Source organism: Aegilops tauschii, chromosome 2 (genome assembly GCF_002575655.3).
Source record: "Aegilops tauschii subsp. strangulata cultivar AL8/78 chromosome 2, Aet v6.0, whole genome shotgun sequence".
Classification (NCBI taxonomy): domain Eukaryota; kingdom Viridiplantae; phylum Streptophyta; class Magnoliopsida; order Poales; family Poaceae; genus Aegilops; species Aegilops tauschii.
This window is the reverse complement of record NC_053036.3, coordinates 34353183-34370221: the sequence shown is the minus strand read 5'-3', so window position 1 is coordinate 34370221 and position 17039 is coordinate 34353183. Positions and strand designations below refer to the sequence as shown.

At 48.7% G+C, this 17039-nt stretch overlaps 3 protein-coding genes across 3 annotated transcripts; 1 reads left to right on the top strand and 2 right to left on the bottom strand.

The window, feature by feature from the left end:
- The first annotated feature begins 1044 nt into the window (after nucleotides 1–1044).
- On the top strand, nucleotides 1045–4333 carry LOC109743203 (uncharacterized). Its single transcript, XM_020302281.4, has 2 exons — nucleotides 1045–2380; nucleotides 4010–4333. Exon 1 carries the CDS (start codon nucleotides 1232–1234, stop codon nucleotides 2354–2356), a length of 1125 nt encoding a protein of 374 aa, XP_020157870.1. The 5' UTR covers nucleotides 1045–1231; the 3' UTR covers nucleotides 2357–2380; nucleotides 4010–4333.
- A 4254-nt stretch (nucleotides 4334–8587) lies between these two features.
- Nucleotides 8588–9973, bottom strand: LOC109743204 (ananain-like). The gene is made up of 2 exons (XM_020302282.4): nucleotides 9516–9973; nucleotides 8588–9406 (listed from the first exon to the last, which is right to left on the bottom strand). The coding sequence occupies exons 1-2, from the start codon at nucleotides 9946–9948 to the stop codon at nucleotides 8805–8807; spliced, it is 1035 nt and encodes a 344-aa protein (XP_020157871.1). The 5' UTR covers nucleotides 9949–9973; the 3' UTR covers nucleotides 8588–8804.
- A 3124-nt stretch (nucleotides 9974–13097) lies between these two features.
- LOC109743198 (protein EIN6 ENHANCER) lies at nucleotides 13098–16779 on the bottom strand. The gene is made up of 3 exons (XM_020302273.4): nucleotides 16391–16779; nucleotides 15645–15712; nucleotides 13098–13399 (listed from the first exon to the last, which is right to left on the bottom strand). The coding sequence occupies exons 1-3, from the start codon at nucleotides 16563–16565 to the stop codon at nucleotides 13268–13270; spliced, it is 375 nt and encodes a 124-aa protein (XP_020157862.1). The 5' UTR covers nucleotides 16566–16779; the 3' UTR covers nucleotides 13098–13267.
- Nucleotides 16780–17039: the final 260 nt, after the last annotated feature.

Below are 17039 nucleotides of genomic sequence, written 5' to 3'. Positions count from 1 at the left end.
ACGGATGGCGTTGTGGTCGTTCATTGCAACGCGGAAGGCGTTGCGGTCGCGCATTACTAGCACGAACGATGTTGTGGTCACCCCATTCAATACGAATGATGTTGCGAACCTACCACTCTTTGCAGCAGTGCTACCTCTACCCATGTCTTACAACTTATTTGGAAAGAGAGGAGAGGGGAGAGGGATCGACAACCTTGGAAGCTTCTGGAAGGAGGATGGAAAGAAAGGGAGCAAGCTTGAGGATTCATTTAGGAAAGATAAATGCTTACCGGAGGATAAGGATGAGGATGGATACAGATATACCTGGCCAAACCTTGGGCCGGGCCAGGCCTAGCCAAGTCCGAGGCAAAAGACGTAGGCCCGGGCCTGGCCCGGCCCGGCCATCGGGCTGCTTTTTTGGGCCCAAGCCCGTCCCGAACGTGTAAAAGCCCGCCGGGTCTCGGGCCGGGCCCCTTCAGAAAAACGCAAAAAAGGCAGGCCCGAGCCCGGCCCGGGAGCAGCGTCGGGTCGGGCCGGCCGGGCTGGGCTTCCCATGGCCAGGACTAGATACAAAGAGGATAAGTGTGTTCGGATGGTTGATGAGACATGGATAAGTGTGTGCGGATGGTTGATGAGACATGTGTATGGGTAGTTGGGCGGTGGCCGAAGCCACCGATGGGCGCACCCTATGTCGCATGACTAAAGCAGATCCAACGACTTCCTACGTCATTGGCGTAAACGACACGATCAGTTGGTGGACTTTAATCCTTTCTCAAAAAAAAAGAACTTCAGAAAATGTCATACACAAATTGCACAATCCTCCCACATTATTTTGAGATTTCCAGGTGTCCCGCACCTCCCGTGCTACGATGATACAGGAACTCGTCGTCCGTTGGATCGAAGATCCGACGGTCATGGCAAGAGTTGGCTCAAACTTGCAGAAAACCCCTCAAAGAGTATCATGATTCTGCGCAGGTCTAGAGGCTTCAACACTAAACGTTGATCTCCGATCTGACGGACCACAAATTCATGTATCATGGTAACACGGGAGGTGCAGGAGCACCTGAAATTCTCCCCTCTCACATAAGCGCCGACGTGGGTGAAGGGTTTGACAGTTTCCCCTCTTTTTGTGCCGTCGCCGCCGGACTCCGCCGCCTCCTCCGCCGGCCGTTGCCACCCTAAATCTCGCGACTTCGTTCGACTCCGATAAAATCATCTTGTGCTGGTCGCGGCGAAGGAGGGAGGGAGGAGGATGGCCGCGAACGACGGCGGCCCAGATCTGCCCGCCAACGCCCCCGTCGACGGCGACGGAGACGCCGGCGGGCCGTACATCCCCGCGGAGCTGGTCCCGGACATCGCGAAGCACCTGACGAGCCTGCACGACTTCTTCGCCCTCCGCGCCGGCTGCCGCGCCTACCGCGCCGCCCTCCCCAACTGCCGGGCCCTGCTCGCGAACCAGCCGCCGCACCTCCTCGTCCCCCACACCGCCGACCCCTCGCTGTCCCTCTTCAAGGTCCTCGAGCCCGGCTGCGCCGCCTTCTCGCTCGCCCTCTTCCACGTCCCCGACCGCCGCCTCCTCCGCTTCCGCGCCCGCCTCCCCTTCGCCAGGACCGGTGGCGTCCTCACCTCCGACGGCGCCCGCGTCGCCGCCGTCGACGGCGCCACCGGCGAGATCCTCGTCACCGACCTCCTCTCCGGCGCGCAGGCCCGCCTCCCCAGGCCCCCGCTGGAGTACAGCCGCGTCATCCTCAGCGGCGGCTACGTCTTCGCCCCGGCGAGGGGCCGCACCGAGATCCAGTACTGCAGCCTCTGGTACGCCCACTGGGCCGTAGCGTCCTACGGCGGCGACTTTGAGATCCAGGACTGGCGCATCGTCAACGGCGCCCTCTACGGGCTCCTCCCCTCCTGCGGGCTCGTCATGGCTTCGCTCCCCAAGGACAACACACTGGAGCTGTGGATGCTTGGGGGCGAATTCGACGAGGACCTTGAAGAGACTCTGAAGGAGACCGTGGGCGGATCATTGCTGGGGGAGTGCGGTGGCGAGCCCCTGCTTATCTGCAAGGTGGGGCGCATCGATCCGGAATACAAGATTTTCCGGTGGGACTTCAATGTGGGGAAGTGGGTGATGACGACGAGCCTCGGCGGGCGGACGCTGTTTATTGGCTACGACGATTTCGTCGCGTGCCTTGGTCCAGATGTTCCAGGGATCCGTGCCGACTGTGTGTATGGATCATTGCCATGGAGTGGGGGATGGAGCGAGTATTCTCTGGTCGATGGGACCTGTAAATGCTTCCCTGCACAGTATCCAGGTGAACCAGGGGTTGGTTTTGGGAGGCCGCAGGTGTGGGTGCTTCCAAGCTTGTTCTGCGACTACTGAGGTTCAATGGAATCGTGCACCAAGGTATGCTTGCTCTTGGCTCTCTTGTTGACAATTGTTTCATCACAACCTGCATGACATATACTCTCAGGCTCTTGGCTGTTATAAATTTTAATTGTTTTCATCCTTTAGATAGCATGTCTGTTTGAGTCTTACTCTATGAATTGAAATCCTGTTTACTGAGTTGCTGTGATGTCGGGAATATCCTCAGTTTGCTGCTTTAAAGGTGCCAAACCGTGCCACAGCCAAAGTTCCTTATCAATATGACTTTGCTAGATCTTGTCATGTGTATTTGAGGAAAATAAATAAATAATAACTTTATGACCTGAAATTAGCTATTCGACATCCATACATTAACAGATCATAATTATGTAGTGCTAGTATATCTGGTTGGTAATGTCAAACATGACCCAGGTGTCAGAAACTGCACTGTTGCTGATAATGTGTATGTTAAAACATGCATTGGTGGAGCATGCAGCCTGCCATGCTCTAATGGTTGGTGAAGGTTCACGGAATTACTGATTGTTTCATGCTCTTGTGAAATAAAAAGCATTAAGTTCACAGAATTACTATTGTTTCACATGCCTTCATGTCGATAAGTATTTCATCAGAACTTGCATGTCAGCTGTTATAAATTTTAGTTGCTGTCATCCTATAGAATGCATGTGTATTTTGTTTGAGTGCTATTCTATGAGTTGAAATCCTGTTTGCTGAGTGCTGTGATATCAAGAAAATGCTCAGTTTGTGCTGCTTTAAAGGGGTCAGACATGCCACAGCCGAAGTTCTTTATAAATGTGACTTTGCCAGAGTTTGTCATGTGTATTTGAGGAAAATAAACAAATAAAGTTATTATGTGAAATTAGCTATTCTACGTTCATCCAATAACAAATCATAATTCTGTATTGCTAGCATATCAGGTTGGTAATGTCAAACATGACCCAGGTATAAGAAACTGCGTTGTTGCTGATGATGCATATGTTAAAACATACGTTAGTGGAGTCGAATGCAGACTACCATAATGGTTGTTGAAGGTTCACAAAATGACTGATTGTTGCATGCTCTTATGAAATAAAATATGGATGTGTCTACCTCTCATCTACTCCCTCTGTTCCTAAATATATGAGGTTTTGGCATTTCAATTTGAACTACCAAAATGTCTTATATTTAGGAACGGAGGGAGTGGATGAGAACTAACTATGTCATCTAACTCCTACACTGTTGGATTTTACGCGGAGATTCGTGGGGATTTTTTTCTTTTATTTTTTTGTTTGTTAATCAAATAGTGTAGGAGTTATATGAGACTTTATTAATTCTCATCTAGATGAAAATTAACAAATTCAGTAGAATATATAACCTGCATTGGCAGTCATTTACCCTTGATGTCAAAGCTATGTCTGTTGTTTCTTATACTTGCTAGTACATGCCTTCTCTCTAGTAAAATTCATATATTCATGCCTTCTCTCTAGTAAATTCATGTATTGTGGTTCATCGTTTGTTGCCGGTGCCAGAATTTTGTGTGTTACAGTAAACAAGGTAACCGCTCAATATTTTCACTTGTCATATTTTTCTGCTTAAATGCTGTCTGCTGTGAGAAAATATTATGTGATTCATATATATTATTAGAACTTACGCGTACTTCTGTTGCTATTGCAGGAACCTGATTCTAATAAAATCTACATGCGATTAGCTTATATTGGGGAAATAACTTGGCAAGATGCTTGTCTCCGCAGTCTGCTGTGAACTGTAGTCGATGTAGACATCGCCCTATTGTGAAGCCGAAGTGGAGTTCCTGCATAGAGCCGAGCCTTTGTGCGATGCAACGAAGAATCATGCTTTCAGTTGAAAAACTTTGAGTCATGCTAAACTTGTTGCTCCTTTTAAACTTTTACCATAGGGATGGTTTTGGTTTGCCTCCAAGGATCAAAATTAACAGTGTGGTTAACTATAATATGTCTGGTGTTATCTTGGATTGTTTCATCTTCTTTATGTGTTCGATGTTGTGTTTTTATACTTCATAATCTGAATCCATATTCTTCAAAAGGAGCAGATATGTAATTTACTGCAGGAAGTGATACTAACAACATATAGTATTTAACGATCAACTCTCAAAACACCAGCATGAGGAATAACAGAACAGAGACGCACACAAGGCACTCTCTGAAATGCACGAGGGTTCAGTACGCTAGTCCATGTACACTCGGAGCATCTCCAGCCGCGCCCCACCCAGGTGTTTAAAAATTGGCCCAGGAGCCCCTTTTTTGCCGGTTTGGGCCGAAATTGACGTCGGCGGACCCAGGCCGAACCCGGCGCGTTGGGGGGCGCCGGGGCGAACGGTTTTGGCGCGAAAGAGTCGCGGGCCAGCCGCGTCAGCGAGACGACGCCTCGTCTTCCCCCAGAGCGTCTCAGTTTCCCGCGGGGAATCAATGGCAAGGCTGCCGTCGGTCAGCCTTCCATTGATTCCTCACGGGCCGGCGCGTCACGGGCGGCCCGGCGACGCCTCCCCTCCCGCCACGCGTACACACAGCGAGGGCTATAAAGACGCGCCGCTCCCCCTCGCCGCTGGCCACACCAGCCCGAGCCCAAACCAGCCGCCGCCGAGCTCTGCTCTCTCCCGTCCGTGCCGCCGAGCTCTATCTCCCCCGTCCTCCCCTTCCCTCCTTCCCTCTCCAACGATGGCCGAACGCTTCCCCGGTGACGCCGCGGCGGCCAACGGCTTCGGCCGCCGCTCGCTCCAGTCGTCGGAGGCGTGGCTTCTATTCGAGGCCAACATCCCGGCGCCGCCGGACATGCGCGTCGGGCCAACGGGGTGGAGGCTCAGCAACGGCGGCGTCCCCATCCCCCCGGTGCCCGACGTCGACGCGCGCCCCGACATCTTTGCCGCCGAGGTCGACCGCGTGCGGTCGTCCCTGACTGAAGAGCAGCGCGCCCTCCCCCAGTACGCCGCCGACAACCACGTGGCATGGGCGGAGTATTTCCAGCTGCTGGCGTCCACGAACGGGGCGCCAGTCGTGGGGGCATCAAGAACAGCGACAGCCGCCGCCTCTGGTGGGGCGTCCCTGGCCGCACATTGCACGGGGTGCTGGAGTACCTCGAGGGCGGCAACAACCCGCCGCTGGCATACCCTGCCGCGGCGCCCGCCCCCCCCCCCCCCCCCCCCCTCCCCCGCCGCCGCCGGAGCGACGGGTCGTGGGTGCCCAGGAGGTTCGGCTCTTCCTCCTCCTCCTCCCACTCTATCGGCTCGCCGGCGCTCTTCGGCGTCAAGCCAGAGCCCGCCGGGGAGACGCCGCTCAGTCGGCGCGCCGGCATCGTCATTAACGAGGGCGGCCGGCGCGCCTCCTCCTCAGCACCTCCGCGCTTCGTCAAACCGAAGACGGAGCCGGGGCTCGCCGTCGTCAAGCGGGAGCCGGGGCTCGCCGGCGGCGTCAAGGAGGAGGAGCTCGACGACGAGGCGGCCCTGAAATGGGCGCGCGATGACTGGGCGCAGACGGAGCTGCAGCGCCAGATCCTCGCCTTGGAGCGCTTCGAAGCCCGGCGCCGCGGCCGGGACGAGGGAGGCGTCATCGTCCTCAACGACGGCGACGACGACGACGCGCCGCCGCCACCGGTCCGCCTTGGAGACGCCGGGCAGGGGTCCAGCAGCAGGGGCGGCCGCGCCATCAAGAAGGAGAAGGCCGACGACGACGACGAGGACGGCGGCGACGTCGGCGACTTCGCCGCGCTCAGCGACTTCTTCGCCCCGTAGATGTCTTTTTATATATATAATTTATGTAAACACCGAACATGTTAAATATGAATGTCAAGTTAGCTGAATTTATGCCGAGTTTGGCCCAACTTTGCCGAATTCAGATGTTTTAAAATAAAAAAAATACACGTCTAGGGCGACCCTGGGGCAAGCGGCTGGGAACCCGCTCGCCCCCGTGCCGATTTTATCGCCGGCTCGCCCTCGGGGGCGCGTAAAATCACCGCCTGGGGGGCCAACGGCTGGAGATGCTCTCAGTACGCTAGTCCTTGTACACTCATGCCCTGTTTGTTTGAGCTTCAGGGAGCGGATTCAGCTAGCAACCGATGAGGAGGGAAACGACGATGCCTATTCAGATCCAAGAGCGGGACAGTGGCTCCTCGTATACACAGGTACGGCAACGCCGGGAGCTTGTTATCTTAGCACAGCTGCGCGTTCCTCACCGCCAGATACCTCTGGACGTACTCCTCGGGAAGCATTCTGGTCTGCCTGAAAACCTCTGGATCGTCGTAGCGCAGCTTCGTCCTCAGATCCACGTATCGTGCCTGCATGAAGATAGGTTTATTATAGGTTCAAGTATCAGACTTGTAACAGGTCATACACAGTACATCAACATGGGCATTCTTGAACTGGTTGATGAGATGCAAGTATGTTTTTTTTTCTTGTGAACATTTTGGACGGTTCTTTTAATATAATGTTGCAAGGTGGCCTATCCTACTGTTTTTGGTGAAAAAATTGAGACAGGTATATATGATCCAGATGGAATTAGCTATATGACAACCGCCGAAAAAATATTTTCGATCAATCAATTGTTTTAAGTCTGCAAGATGAATGGTCGGATTAGCTTCTTCACCTCCAGACTAACTTCCTGTTCATCCTCTTCCCCTCGACCACCCGTGGCGCTCCCGCGTCAGCCTCGCCGCCCCGCCCTCCCCCCAATGCGGCCCCTCCCCCGGCCATGCATCATTTTTTCCGACGAACTTGCACCCACAACACCCCTAAGATAGATCATGGGGCAGCTAGATAATGGGATAGCTTCTCTAGCGAGTGGCGGTTGCTTCTTCCTTCCCTCCGGCGGCTGCTTCCTTCTAGCAAAAATCAACTAACCAAAATTGGATTTTCAGGCGACTGGCGTGCAGCTAAACTAGATCCAGATTTGTGTCGGGTTGTGAGAGGAAGAAGAACAGGCATGAAAAAGGCGAGGCATGAGAAGAACATTCAGAACGTCCGTTCCATTGATTTATTTATTTTTGACGAAAAACAACATTGTGCTGATTTCATTCATTAAGATAGGATGAGTCACCCCAAGAGATACAGTTCAAGATTTACAGAACGGCTGAGAGCCAGAAAGGAGAAGTAAAAGCTATATAAATGTACACATGGAAGGAGGAAAGAATGCTATCCTGCGCCAGTCCATTGAGCTCCTCTGAATCCAGCGATTCTCCAAGAGTTGAGCTCGTTGATGATGCTCTCAGCGACCTTCAGGAAATGGGTTACCTTATTATTGAATATACGGTTGTTTCTTTCACTCCAAACATGCCAGGAAACCGCCATGATTAGAGATGAGAGATCCTTTTTCCTGCTTGTACCTATACCATCCAGAGCCTTTAACCACCAGTCCAATAGAGAGCCATCAAGAGCAGTAGGCAGGAGGTTGAAGGGAAACTTATATATCGCCAAGCAATAGCCCCAGATTCCAGCCGTGAAAGGGCAGCTAGCTACAAGGTGCAGGCTGTCTTCCATCCCTAAATGACATAGTTGACAGACCGGGTTGTGAGGCCAACCCCGCTCTGCAAGGTTATCTGCAGTCAAACATTTGCCCTGTACAAAGAGCCAGCTGAAGAATCTCATTTTTGGTGGAACCTTAATATGCCATATGATCTCAGGTAGAGGAGAATTAATCTTGCCCCAGAATTGACATAGGTAAGCTGACTTAGCATTGTATCTTCCATCAGATGACCATTTCCAAATGAACTCGTCCTTTAGGTTGGACAAAGTGATCACCCTGGATCTGTGCCAGAATTCAATATATTCACGCAGCACATCGATGCCTGGGTTGCGCTTGACAAGGTGACCCATTTTCTATTGGTGAGACCTTCAGGCAATACTATTTTTTTGTTCTTGCTGTGCTTGAAAAGGTTAGGAAATGAAACAGCCGGAGTCTCGCCGCCGAGCCAGTGATCATGCCAAAAGGAGATCCTAATGTCGTTGCCAATCTTGATGGAGGTACAAGCAATGAAAAGAGCCTTAACATGCTTATCAACAGGAAGTTGCAGACCTTGCCATGGCTTATCCAGATCTGTGGCGCGCTGCCAAAGCCAGCGAACTTTAAGCGCTCGCCCCTGAGCTTGTAGGTCATGGATGCCCAGCCCGCCAATGGAGATGGGTGAGCACACCTGGGTCCAGCGGACAAGGCATTTGCCTCCACAGACGGCATCGGAGCCAGCCCATAAGAAAGCACGACGTAGTTTGTCAATTTTTTTGCTGACCCATTTTGATTGATGAACAGCTAGCAGAAGGAAAATTGGCATATACAAGTTTCCAAGTTTATACTATTACATAGGCGAACGCATCATTCCATGCTTTCGATGTTCATTATCCAAAAACCAAAATCCATATATACGTACGTTTACGTGGTACTGCAGCTGCATCGTTCTGTAGCTAGCTGATAAACCATACTCGATGCTGCATGGACTACTGATGTGGTTTTCAAGAGGTGTCCATGGTGGGGTAGTAGGCGTGGGTGGCCATGCCGCAGTTGTTGCCGTTCCCGCGCGTGAGGCGCATGTAGCCGCCCTCGCCCCACCCAGCCCCCCACTGGTTCTTCACCACCCAGTACTCCTGCCCGCCGGCGCCGCCGTCCGCCCCGTAGCCCACCACCGTGACGGCGTGGTGCAGGTTCCGCCCGCACGACGGGCTGCCGACGTACACGCCGCTCCTGTAGTGGTGGAAGTCAGCGTCGGCCTCCACGGCCACGGCCACCGGTTGGCTGGCCACGAGCGCCTGCAACGCGCCCTCGTCGCCGTGCAGTGTCACAGACCGGTGGACGCCGACGGAGGCGGCCGGATTTGGGCCGAGGCCGCCGCTGCGGCACGCGCCCTGCTTGGCGCCATACGCGTAGGCTGCCTCCGTCTGTAGGCCGCCGCTGGCGGTGATGTAGGTTAGGGCGGCGTTGACGTGGCCACTCTTGCAGCTGTTGGCGCCGCCCGTGCAGTCCAGCACCTGCTGCTCTGACATGGGGATGAGGTTGCCGGTGGCGATCTGCACCAGCCCCTCCGTCGCCGCCACCGCCGCGAACGCCCAGCAGCTCCCTGCACGCACGCAAACGACGTGTGAACATTCCCTTATTCATTTGCCAACTTTGTCCAATGGTATATGATATGCTATGCTATGCATGCAGGAGGTGCAGATGATTCTTACCGCAGTGACCTTGGTACTTGACTGGGGTGACGGCGCCCCGGGCCCTCCAGTCCACGCTGTCTGGGAGCGTGGACTGCAGCTGAGCCATGGACACGTTCACCGCGGCCGCCGGCGCGAGCCCGCCGGGCTGGTGACGGTACCCGAGGTGCGTCTCCGCGAACTCCTCGTTGGTGAGGTCGGAGAACTGGTTGAGCCCGAGCGTGTACGTCCGGTTGCCCGCCCGGTTGACGGCGTCGATGTGGCGCGCGTTGGCCGCGAACACCTCCCGCCGGCGCAGCTTCTCGGCGGCGTCCGCGTACACGCGCCCGTACTTGGCCATCCACCGCTCGTGCCGGGCGGCGGGCAGCGCTTCCCCTCGCGCCGCCACGACGCTGACAAACGCGAGCGCCAGCGCCAGCGCCAGCAGCGTTTGCTTGCTGTGGATCGGCGCCATTAGCTAGCTACTTCGCTTGCGATGGTTGGCGAGCGAGCTAAGCAGGTACGTAGAAACCATGCCGCCTCCGCTTCTATTTATGCGCGCGCGCGGTGCCGGTGCCAATGGCGAGCAGGACGGGGCATGCATGCGAGCAGGTTCAACGGATCCGCCTAGTGGAACGTATTGACTGGGAGGGAGACCATGGATGGATGTCGTCTCTCCGCATCTTCTTCTTCTCGACGGCGGTTGCTATCGTCAGTCGTCGCCACTCACATATTCTTGGTCGTCGTCATCTTCTGCTACTTGGGAGATTTTCCTCGCTTCCCGGATGGTGCCGCAACACGCATGCATATACGTACCGTCGCACACGCACAGAGCTGGTCGCAGCTGCCTGAAAGAAATTGGCCGAATCGGCGTGCACTTTCCCTTTGCTTGCTGCTTGTTCACTCGCACTCACACGCATATAGTTTGGGCGAATTAGTAAATTTACCGGTGCCGGTATGTACCGGTGCGCAATCCACCGTTCATCAGTTTCATCAAGATTTGTGCAGGTTTTATACAATTTCTTTTCATGTGCAAATACAGCAGATTAAATAGAGCTATACATGTACTTGCGTCAGACAGTGTCAGCTTTTACAGTGGAGAGAAAATGCATGCATGCGTGAAGGGCTGGCTCTCGCCCTCCACCATACTGAGTTGCCGATTGTCGTTGAGATGGATAGTTTGGAAGCGGTGTCGATGCTTAACTCGCCGTCCGTGCATCGCTCGAACCATCGTGTATTGGTGCAAGAGATTCTTGGGTTAATTGGAGATGACCCTCGGAAGATTTCTATTAGCCATATTAGTCGCTCTCAAAACACTGTTAGTCATGCTCTTGCCGCTTATGGTCATAGTACCCCTCGCACCGCCGTGTGGTTGGGATCTGGCTTGCACGACATTCTAAATCTTTGTATGGCTGAACGGCCTCCTTGAGTAATGAAATTCATTTTTACCCCGCAAAAAAAAAAGAGAAAGTGCATGCATGCATTCTCTCACCACGTACAATGAACATGCATTTTTATTTTCATTCTCAATTTTTTAGCGATTCATACTGTTTGAACCAAAATTCATTATTGAACTTTTTATATATTTGAATTCGTGGTGTGAAGACCTTCAGAACAAGATCAATTTTGGATATATTTGAACTACATTTTTATATACATTTCAATTATCTTTGAAATCATTTCCATAAAACATTAAAAAGGTTTCACTATTTCACATAAGTGATATCTACGGTTTCAAACATTTTCACAAACTGGAATATGGAACTTACAAACTAACTTCACTCATTTGATATCACTCATTTTGAATAACCCATTTCAGTTATTTGAAGAAACCGATTTCACTCAAATGAAAAAACAAATCCGCTCGCTTCATAGAACAGATTTTGCTCGTTTCAAATACTATATTTCATTCATTTCAAGAAACGATTTCACTCACTCAAACAATGATTTCACTTATTTCATAAAACTGGTTTCACTCAATTCAAAAAACCTATTTCACTTCATTCAGAAAAAATGTAGTTCACTTCTTCCAAAAAAAAGTATTTCACTTAATTGAAAAGGCACATTTCACTCCTTTGAGAAATCTATTTTTCATGTGTTAAAAAAAGGTTTCACTCATTACAAAACACTTGGTTCGCGTAGTTTAGATAAACTGATTTCACTTATTTCAGAACACATATTTCGCTGAGTTCACGTATTTCAAAAACACATGATTCGTATATTTTAAAATAACAGATTCACATATTTGAAATAACCGATTTCACTCATTTTCGAGAAAATAATTTCACACAGTTAAGAAAACAAGTTTCGATCGTTTCAAAATACAGATTTCACTCAGTTAAAAAGCATATGTTGGAAAAGTGAGTTCGTTCATTTCAAAACACTTATTTCACTTGTCTCAAATAACTAGTTTCAAAACTTTGAAATAAATAATTTCATGTATTTCACACCAGAATATCTGTCATGTGTATGAAAAGAAAGATTTCACTCATTTCAAAAAATTAATTTCACTTATTTTAGAAAGGTTATTTCATTTATTTCAAAAGAACTATCATTTAAAAAACAATTTCACTTGTTTCAAAACTAGATTTCACTCAATTCAAAAATCATTTCACTTATTTAAAAACATAGATTTTTAACATAGTTCAGTCAACATAAATTTGATTGAAATGGTAAAATTGAAACTAGTTTAAATGCATTGAAGATTGGTCTTGTTCGAAAGGTCTCGTCGCTAGGAATTCAAATATAACAAAAGTTTTAAAAATAATTTTGTAGCTTAAAAGATATGAATGATTGAAATTATCAAAAGAGAAATAAAAGGACATGAATTTAGTGAGGGAGAGAAGAGAGCGATTATGTCCGTGCCATTGTTGGGGGGGGGGGGGGGGGGGGGGGGGGGGGTATGTGTCATACATGTGCGGATGGGATCACTATTTGACTTAAGTGCTGAGATACGAAAATAGAAGTTGGACAATACAGAGATATACTTATAGAGTAGGACCGCAACTGCATAGATCTTAAAAGGCACTGTGTGGTGGATGTTGTACCGGTACATACCGGAACCGGTAAAAAGAGGTGTGGCACGAAGCAATTTCGCACTGATTTTTTTTTATGCAAGTTTGGTTACCCGAGGATGGGAATTTTAGTTGTGAAGCATGGCAACTTTCTATTTGGATAGCAACTTTCATCTTTTTTTGGGTTTTTTTATGGTAACTTTAGTGTAAAAATTGTCAGGGCGATGTTACACGTCGATGGATTATAAAAGTGAGAAAATGTGCACGACCAACTCCTGAAAATGCTAGTATGACTGTAAATGATTTATTCTGAGACCATTTGAATACGAATGCGGATTATGGCAATTCCTTCCTTCGGTCCGAATTCAGGTATGGCCGCTCCTTGAAAGCAATAAATTTGCACTTGTTGCAACTATGCAGACGCCTATTCGGAAATTTTTTAAAAGAAACTACGCGGATGCCTTTATTGCCCAAGTGCCAGTATCTACGGTCATTCAGAACGACAGCCGATTCCCGGACTAACGACATATTTAACCATCAACTCTCAACACACCAGCAACAGGGATAACAGGGCAGAGTGGCACAAAAGGCACGTCGATGACAGTACACAGAAGCAAAATATCTCTCTCAATTGCACAAGGGTTCAGTAGCCTAGTTCTTCTACATTCAGAATACCCATGTGAGCTAGCAACGCGATCAGGAGGAAAAGGATGATGTCTATTCAGATCAAAGAGCGGGACATTCGCTAGTAAGAACAGGCACGGTAAGGCGGGGATCTTGTTATCGCAGTACAACCGCTGCGTTCCTCACGGCCAGGTACCTCTGGACGTATTCTTCAGGAAGCATTCTGATCTGCCTGAACACCTCTGGGTCAGCGTAGCGCAGCTTCGTCCTCGGATCCACGTATGGTGCCTGCATGAAGGTAAAAGGGTCAGACTTGTAAAAAGTACTCCCTAACAGCTGTAACAAGGGACGGCACCTAATGGGCAACCAAAAATGCTCTGTATCAGATATAGATGCATCAGCTAGTGCTACTGAAACTATGTAACCAATGACGGCATGTACGTAGCAACAAACAGGTCATGCACGATACAGCACAACATGGAACATACTTGGACTGGTTGATGAGATACAAGTAGGTTCCTGGCGGCAACACAGATGTTTGTGTTATTAGTTTCTTCTTTGGTGTTCTATGTAATTTTCTTCTATCTCTCGCCAACACACTGCATCATCTGGACTACAGTCCTCAGCAGTCAGCAAAATCCAGGCTTAGGACAGATGGCCAGTGTTGGGTGCTGCTTCATTTGGGTCAGTTGCCCTGCCTCCAAGCTTTGAGTTCGACCAATACAATTGTCATATCATTAGGGTTGATTCATTTATTACGGCGATGCGTATGTGGGTGAAAATGTGAAGTATTAGTACAGATGTCAGTAGGGTGATGTTCAAATTGTTCATGCATTACTAACAGCTGCAGACGTGCAGTGAAGTTTATGACCCTTGGTAATACTGTACATGGCAGTACCAAGTTGAAATTAACTAAACATGTTGTTCGCAGAGGCCGCGAGAGAGATACGAACTGTGAAAAGAACATTACAACTGAGAAGTATTGATTTTAGTTCACCTGCCTGTTCTAAAACATTAGTAAACTAACCCAAAACACTAATCAAGTTTTCAACTCTTAAGTTCTATAATATGCGTATACACTTAAGTTCATGTTTTATGGGGACTATGTTATTAATACTGTATTATAAAAATATTTACCAACTATACTAGTGTATTTCATTCATGAAGACTCCTACTTCATTCATATAGGGATCTGTTAGAACAGCAGACTTTAATTACATATGTTTAGGGGTGTCCACACCGGACTTTTACAAACTGTGCTAAATCGTCAACACATTGCTAATTTTGTAATTTTCCAAAACTGTGATACATGAGTGCTAGTAAGTTTGTTGGTCCACAGGTTGGTCAACCTGTGTAAACAGCAATTGAACACCCCTACATAAGTAGCAGTATGAAAGCTACCAAAAACATCTAAATTTAGGTTGATAGTGAAATCTGTTCACAACATTTTTTCCAAAATAAGTCAGAATTTTAGCAGCTCAATCTGGATTCTGTTCCAACACAGTCCTGCTGGGTTTCTGCTATGCCAACAAGTTGAATCAAAAAGCACTCATATTAACAGTACAATTCAAAGATCAAAATAACTACGACCCTGTTTTTTTGCCTCCTTAAAAGATTGCAACAATATTGTATTAGCCTCGAATGACATTAACATCCACACAGATGAATATCCATATGCAAAATTTAATTAGACAGCATAAAACCAAATCTGAGGAACATTGCAAAAAGTATACAGTCAATAATTCTGAAAAATGGAGTGAACTCTTGCAAAAAAAAGGGGGGAAATGGAGTAAAGCAATTAGAACAATGCTGAATTAGAGCTTTCAGTGGGTCATCCATACAATTCTCACATTATTTAGCGGTACTTTTTTGTAGTAGTTACTAGTTAGAAGTTACCAAACACAATCAACTTTCAGATAATCACAAATTTAACTGGCCAGAGTTTATTTGATTTCAACCTACACAAAACCTGATCATACAGCGTCAAATAATAGGTTGCACACACAAACCTATCTTGTCAATAATACATCCGAGTTGCTTTTAAAAAAGGCTTGTGTTGGTTCATACAAAGCAGATAAGTGAGGACAGTGAAGAACTCCAAACAAAATGTTGGAGAGTAAGTATAAGACATAAAAGATAACATTATGGCCACGATCTCTAACATGGAACTATTTTTTGTTGATCTCTACCGGTACTGCTATGTCTTAGATCTAGCTGCTCATAAGCTACTTACTGAGTTTTCCTATGAGCCAGCTACTGGGAGAATAACTAAACTCAAAGTATCAACTTATTCCTTCAAATTTATAGGCCTTGTTAAGCACAGCGCAAAATTTCATCTCACCGGGAGAGTTTGCAACCAATTAACACTGCATATAAACATGCAGCTTAGCATGATAAACAAAATTGTGGTAAACACAGGACACAGCATTATGATCTACTTCAGACCTAAATATATTCAAATTCCAAACCTTATCATTTAGAAGCATTTCAGGATATGTAAATCAACAGTTGGGAGTCTATAGGGGTGACTTACCTCAAAACCTGTAACGTCACAATATCTCTTTGGTGGATAAACGGATGGGGGTGACTGAATATTTAAATCTGCATAAAGAACATACTGTGAACATTATATTCGCCACAACAATTTGCTCTAAATACTACAGGTGTAGACTACCTGCACACACAAATAACTTGTTTCGCTAATGTCAAAAACGAAAATCTAGAGTGTTATCCAGCTTTATACTCGTAACTGAGAGACACAAGTTCATGTAAGAGCTGTCTAATCGCCTTAGCAGTGGAAGCTAACACTTCAGAAGTTGTGAATATGAGACACAAAGCCAACAATCTATTGACCTATTCTATCAAGCACGAGTGCAGAACCAAATTTTATTCTACAAAAAACACTCCCTATAAATTGAGAAAACAATGATATTTCAGGAGGAAGTATCTGCATCTATAAGGCTCTAAAGTGAATTGTGAGTTTGTATTCTGTAACATAAGAAGAACCAATTCAATTGCTGCTATTTGTTAGCACCAAAATACAGCACAATGTGCAAGCTCCCAGCATCGGTGGGCACTTAAAAAAAATCCATCATGCAGTTCCAATTTTCAATCTCTAGTCACCACAAGTTTCTAGTCCTAAACTGGATCATCAAACAGTCTTAAAACACCTCAACAAGCACAGGAAGGCCTAAAATCTAGTACAAAGCACTTGATTTGCAGACGAAATCTCCAATAATTGGGCAACTAGCAGCAGGAAGGGGATCGAGAGGCGCTCACAGTTGGGGCGGTCCGGGGGCAGCGAGGTGGCGTCGGCGGCCTGGAGGAGGTGGCGGAGGTGCTTCCACTGGCGGCCGCGGGACTGGCCCTTGGGGTACTTGTCGGCCGTCTGCACCTTCTTGAACGCCATCGTCGGCGCCAGCAGCATCTCCGCCCTCACTACCTCCGACTCCATGGTCCCCCTCCCTCCCGCTTCGAGGGACTCGGAGTTGCGGCGATTCCGCTGGTGCGCGCTTAGGGTTGGAGGCGGTCCGGCCTACCGGCCAGCGCCTGCTTCGGCCACCGGTGGCCGGCGGGGGTAGGCGGCGAGACGGTTCGGGAAGTCACGAGGCGGTGGCGGCGGCGGTCGGGGGAGGGGTTGAGAGAGTGGCCGCGTGGTACACGTCACGCGAGTAATGGTTTTCCCCAGCTGTCTGGTGGATCCAGCGTTCATGCCTCATCCGACGGCTGGGATCCTTCTTCCTCCACGGGTGCCATGTGGCATGGCTGCCGTGCGTCGGAGCAGCGGTGATGGCGCGGCAAAGGTTCATTACACCGCTTTGAGTCACCGCTGTGGGTTCTGCCTCCCTCATCATATGTGATGAGGTCACCGCTGCGTGCGTGTTGCAATCACTTCGATGCCATGTGCTCAACTTTCTTGCCACGTACT

Bases quoted from the DNA above. Each gene is read 5' to 3' on its own strand.
- LOC109743198 (XM_020302273.4), bottom strand. From the start codon at position 16,565: ATGGAGTCGGAGGTAGTGAGGGCGGAGATGCTGCTGGCGCCGACGATG. The intron at 15,713-16,390 runs GTGAGCGCCTCT...TTCTTTATGCAG, and splicing joins GCCCCCGGACCGCCCCAACT to ATTTAAATATTCAGTCACCC. The intron at 13,400-15,644 runs GTAAGTCACCCC...ACCTTCATGCAG, and splicing joins GTGACGTTACAGGTTTTGAG to GCACCATACGTGGATCCGAG.
- LOC109743204 (XM_020302282.4), bottom strand. From the start codon at position 9,948: ATGGCGCCGATCCACAGCAAGCAAACGCTGCTGGCGCTGGCGCTGGCG. The intron at 9,407-9,515 runs GTAAGAATCATC...GCGTGCGTGCAG, and splicing joins CAAGTACCAAGGTCACTGCG to GGAGCTGCTGGGCGTTCGCG.
- LOC109743203 (XM_020302281.4), top strand. From the start codon at position 1,232: ATGGCCGCGAACGACGGCGGCCCAGATCTGCCCGCCAACGCCCCCGTC.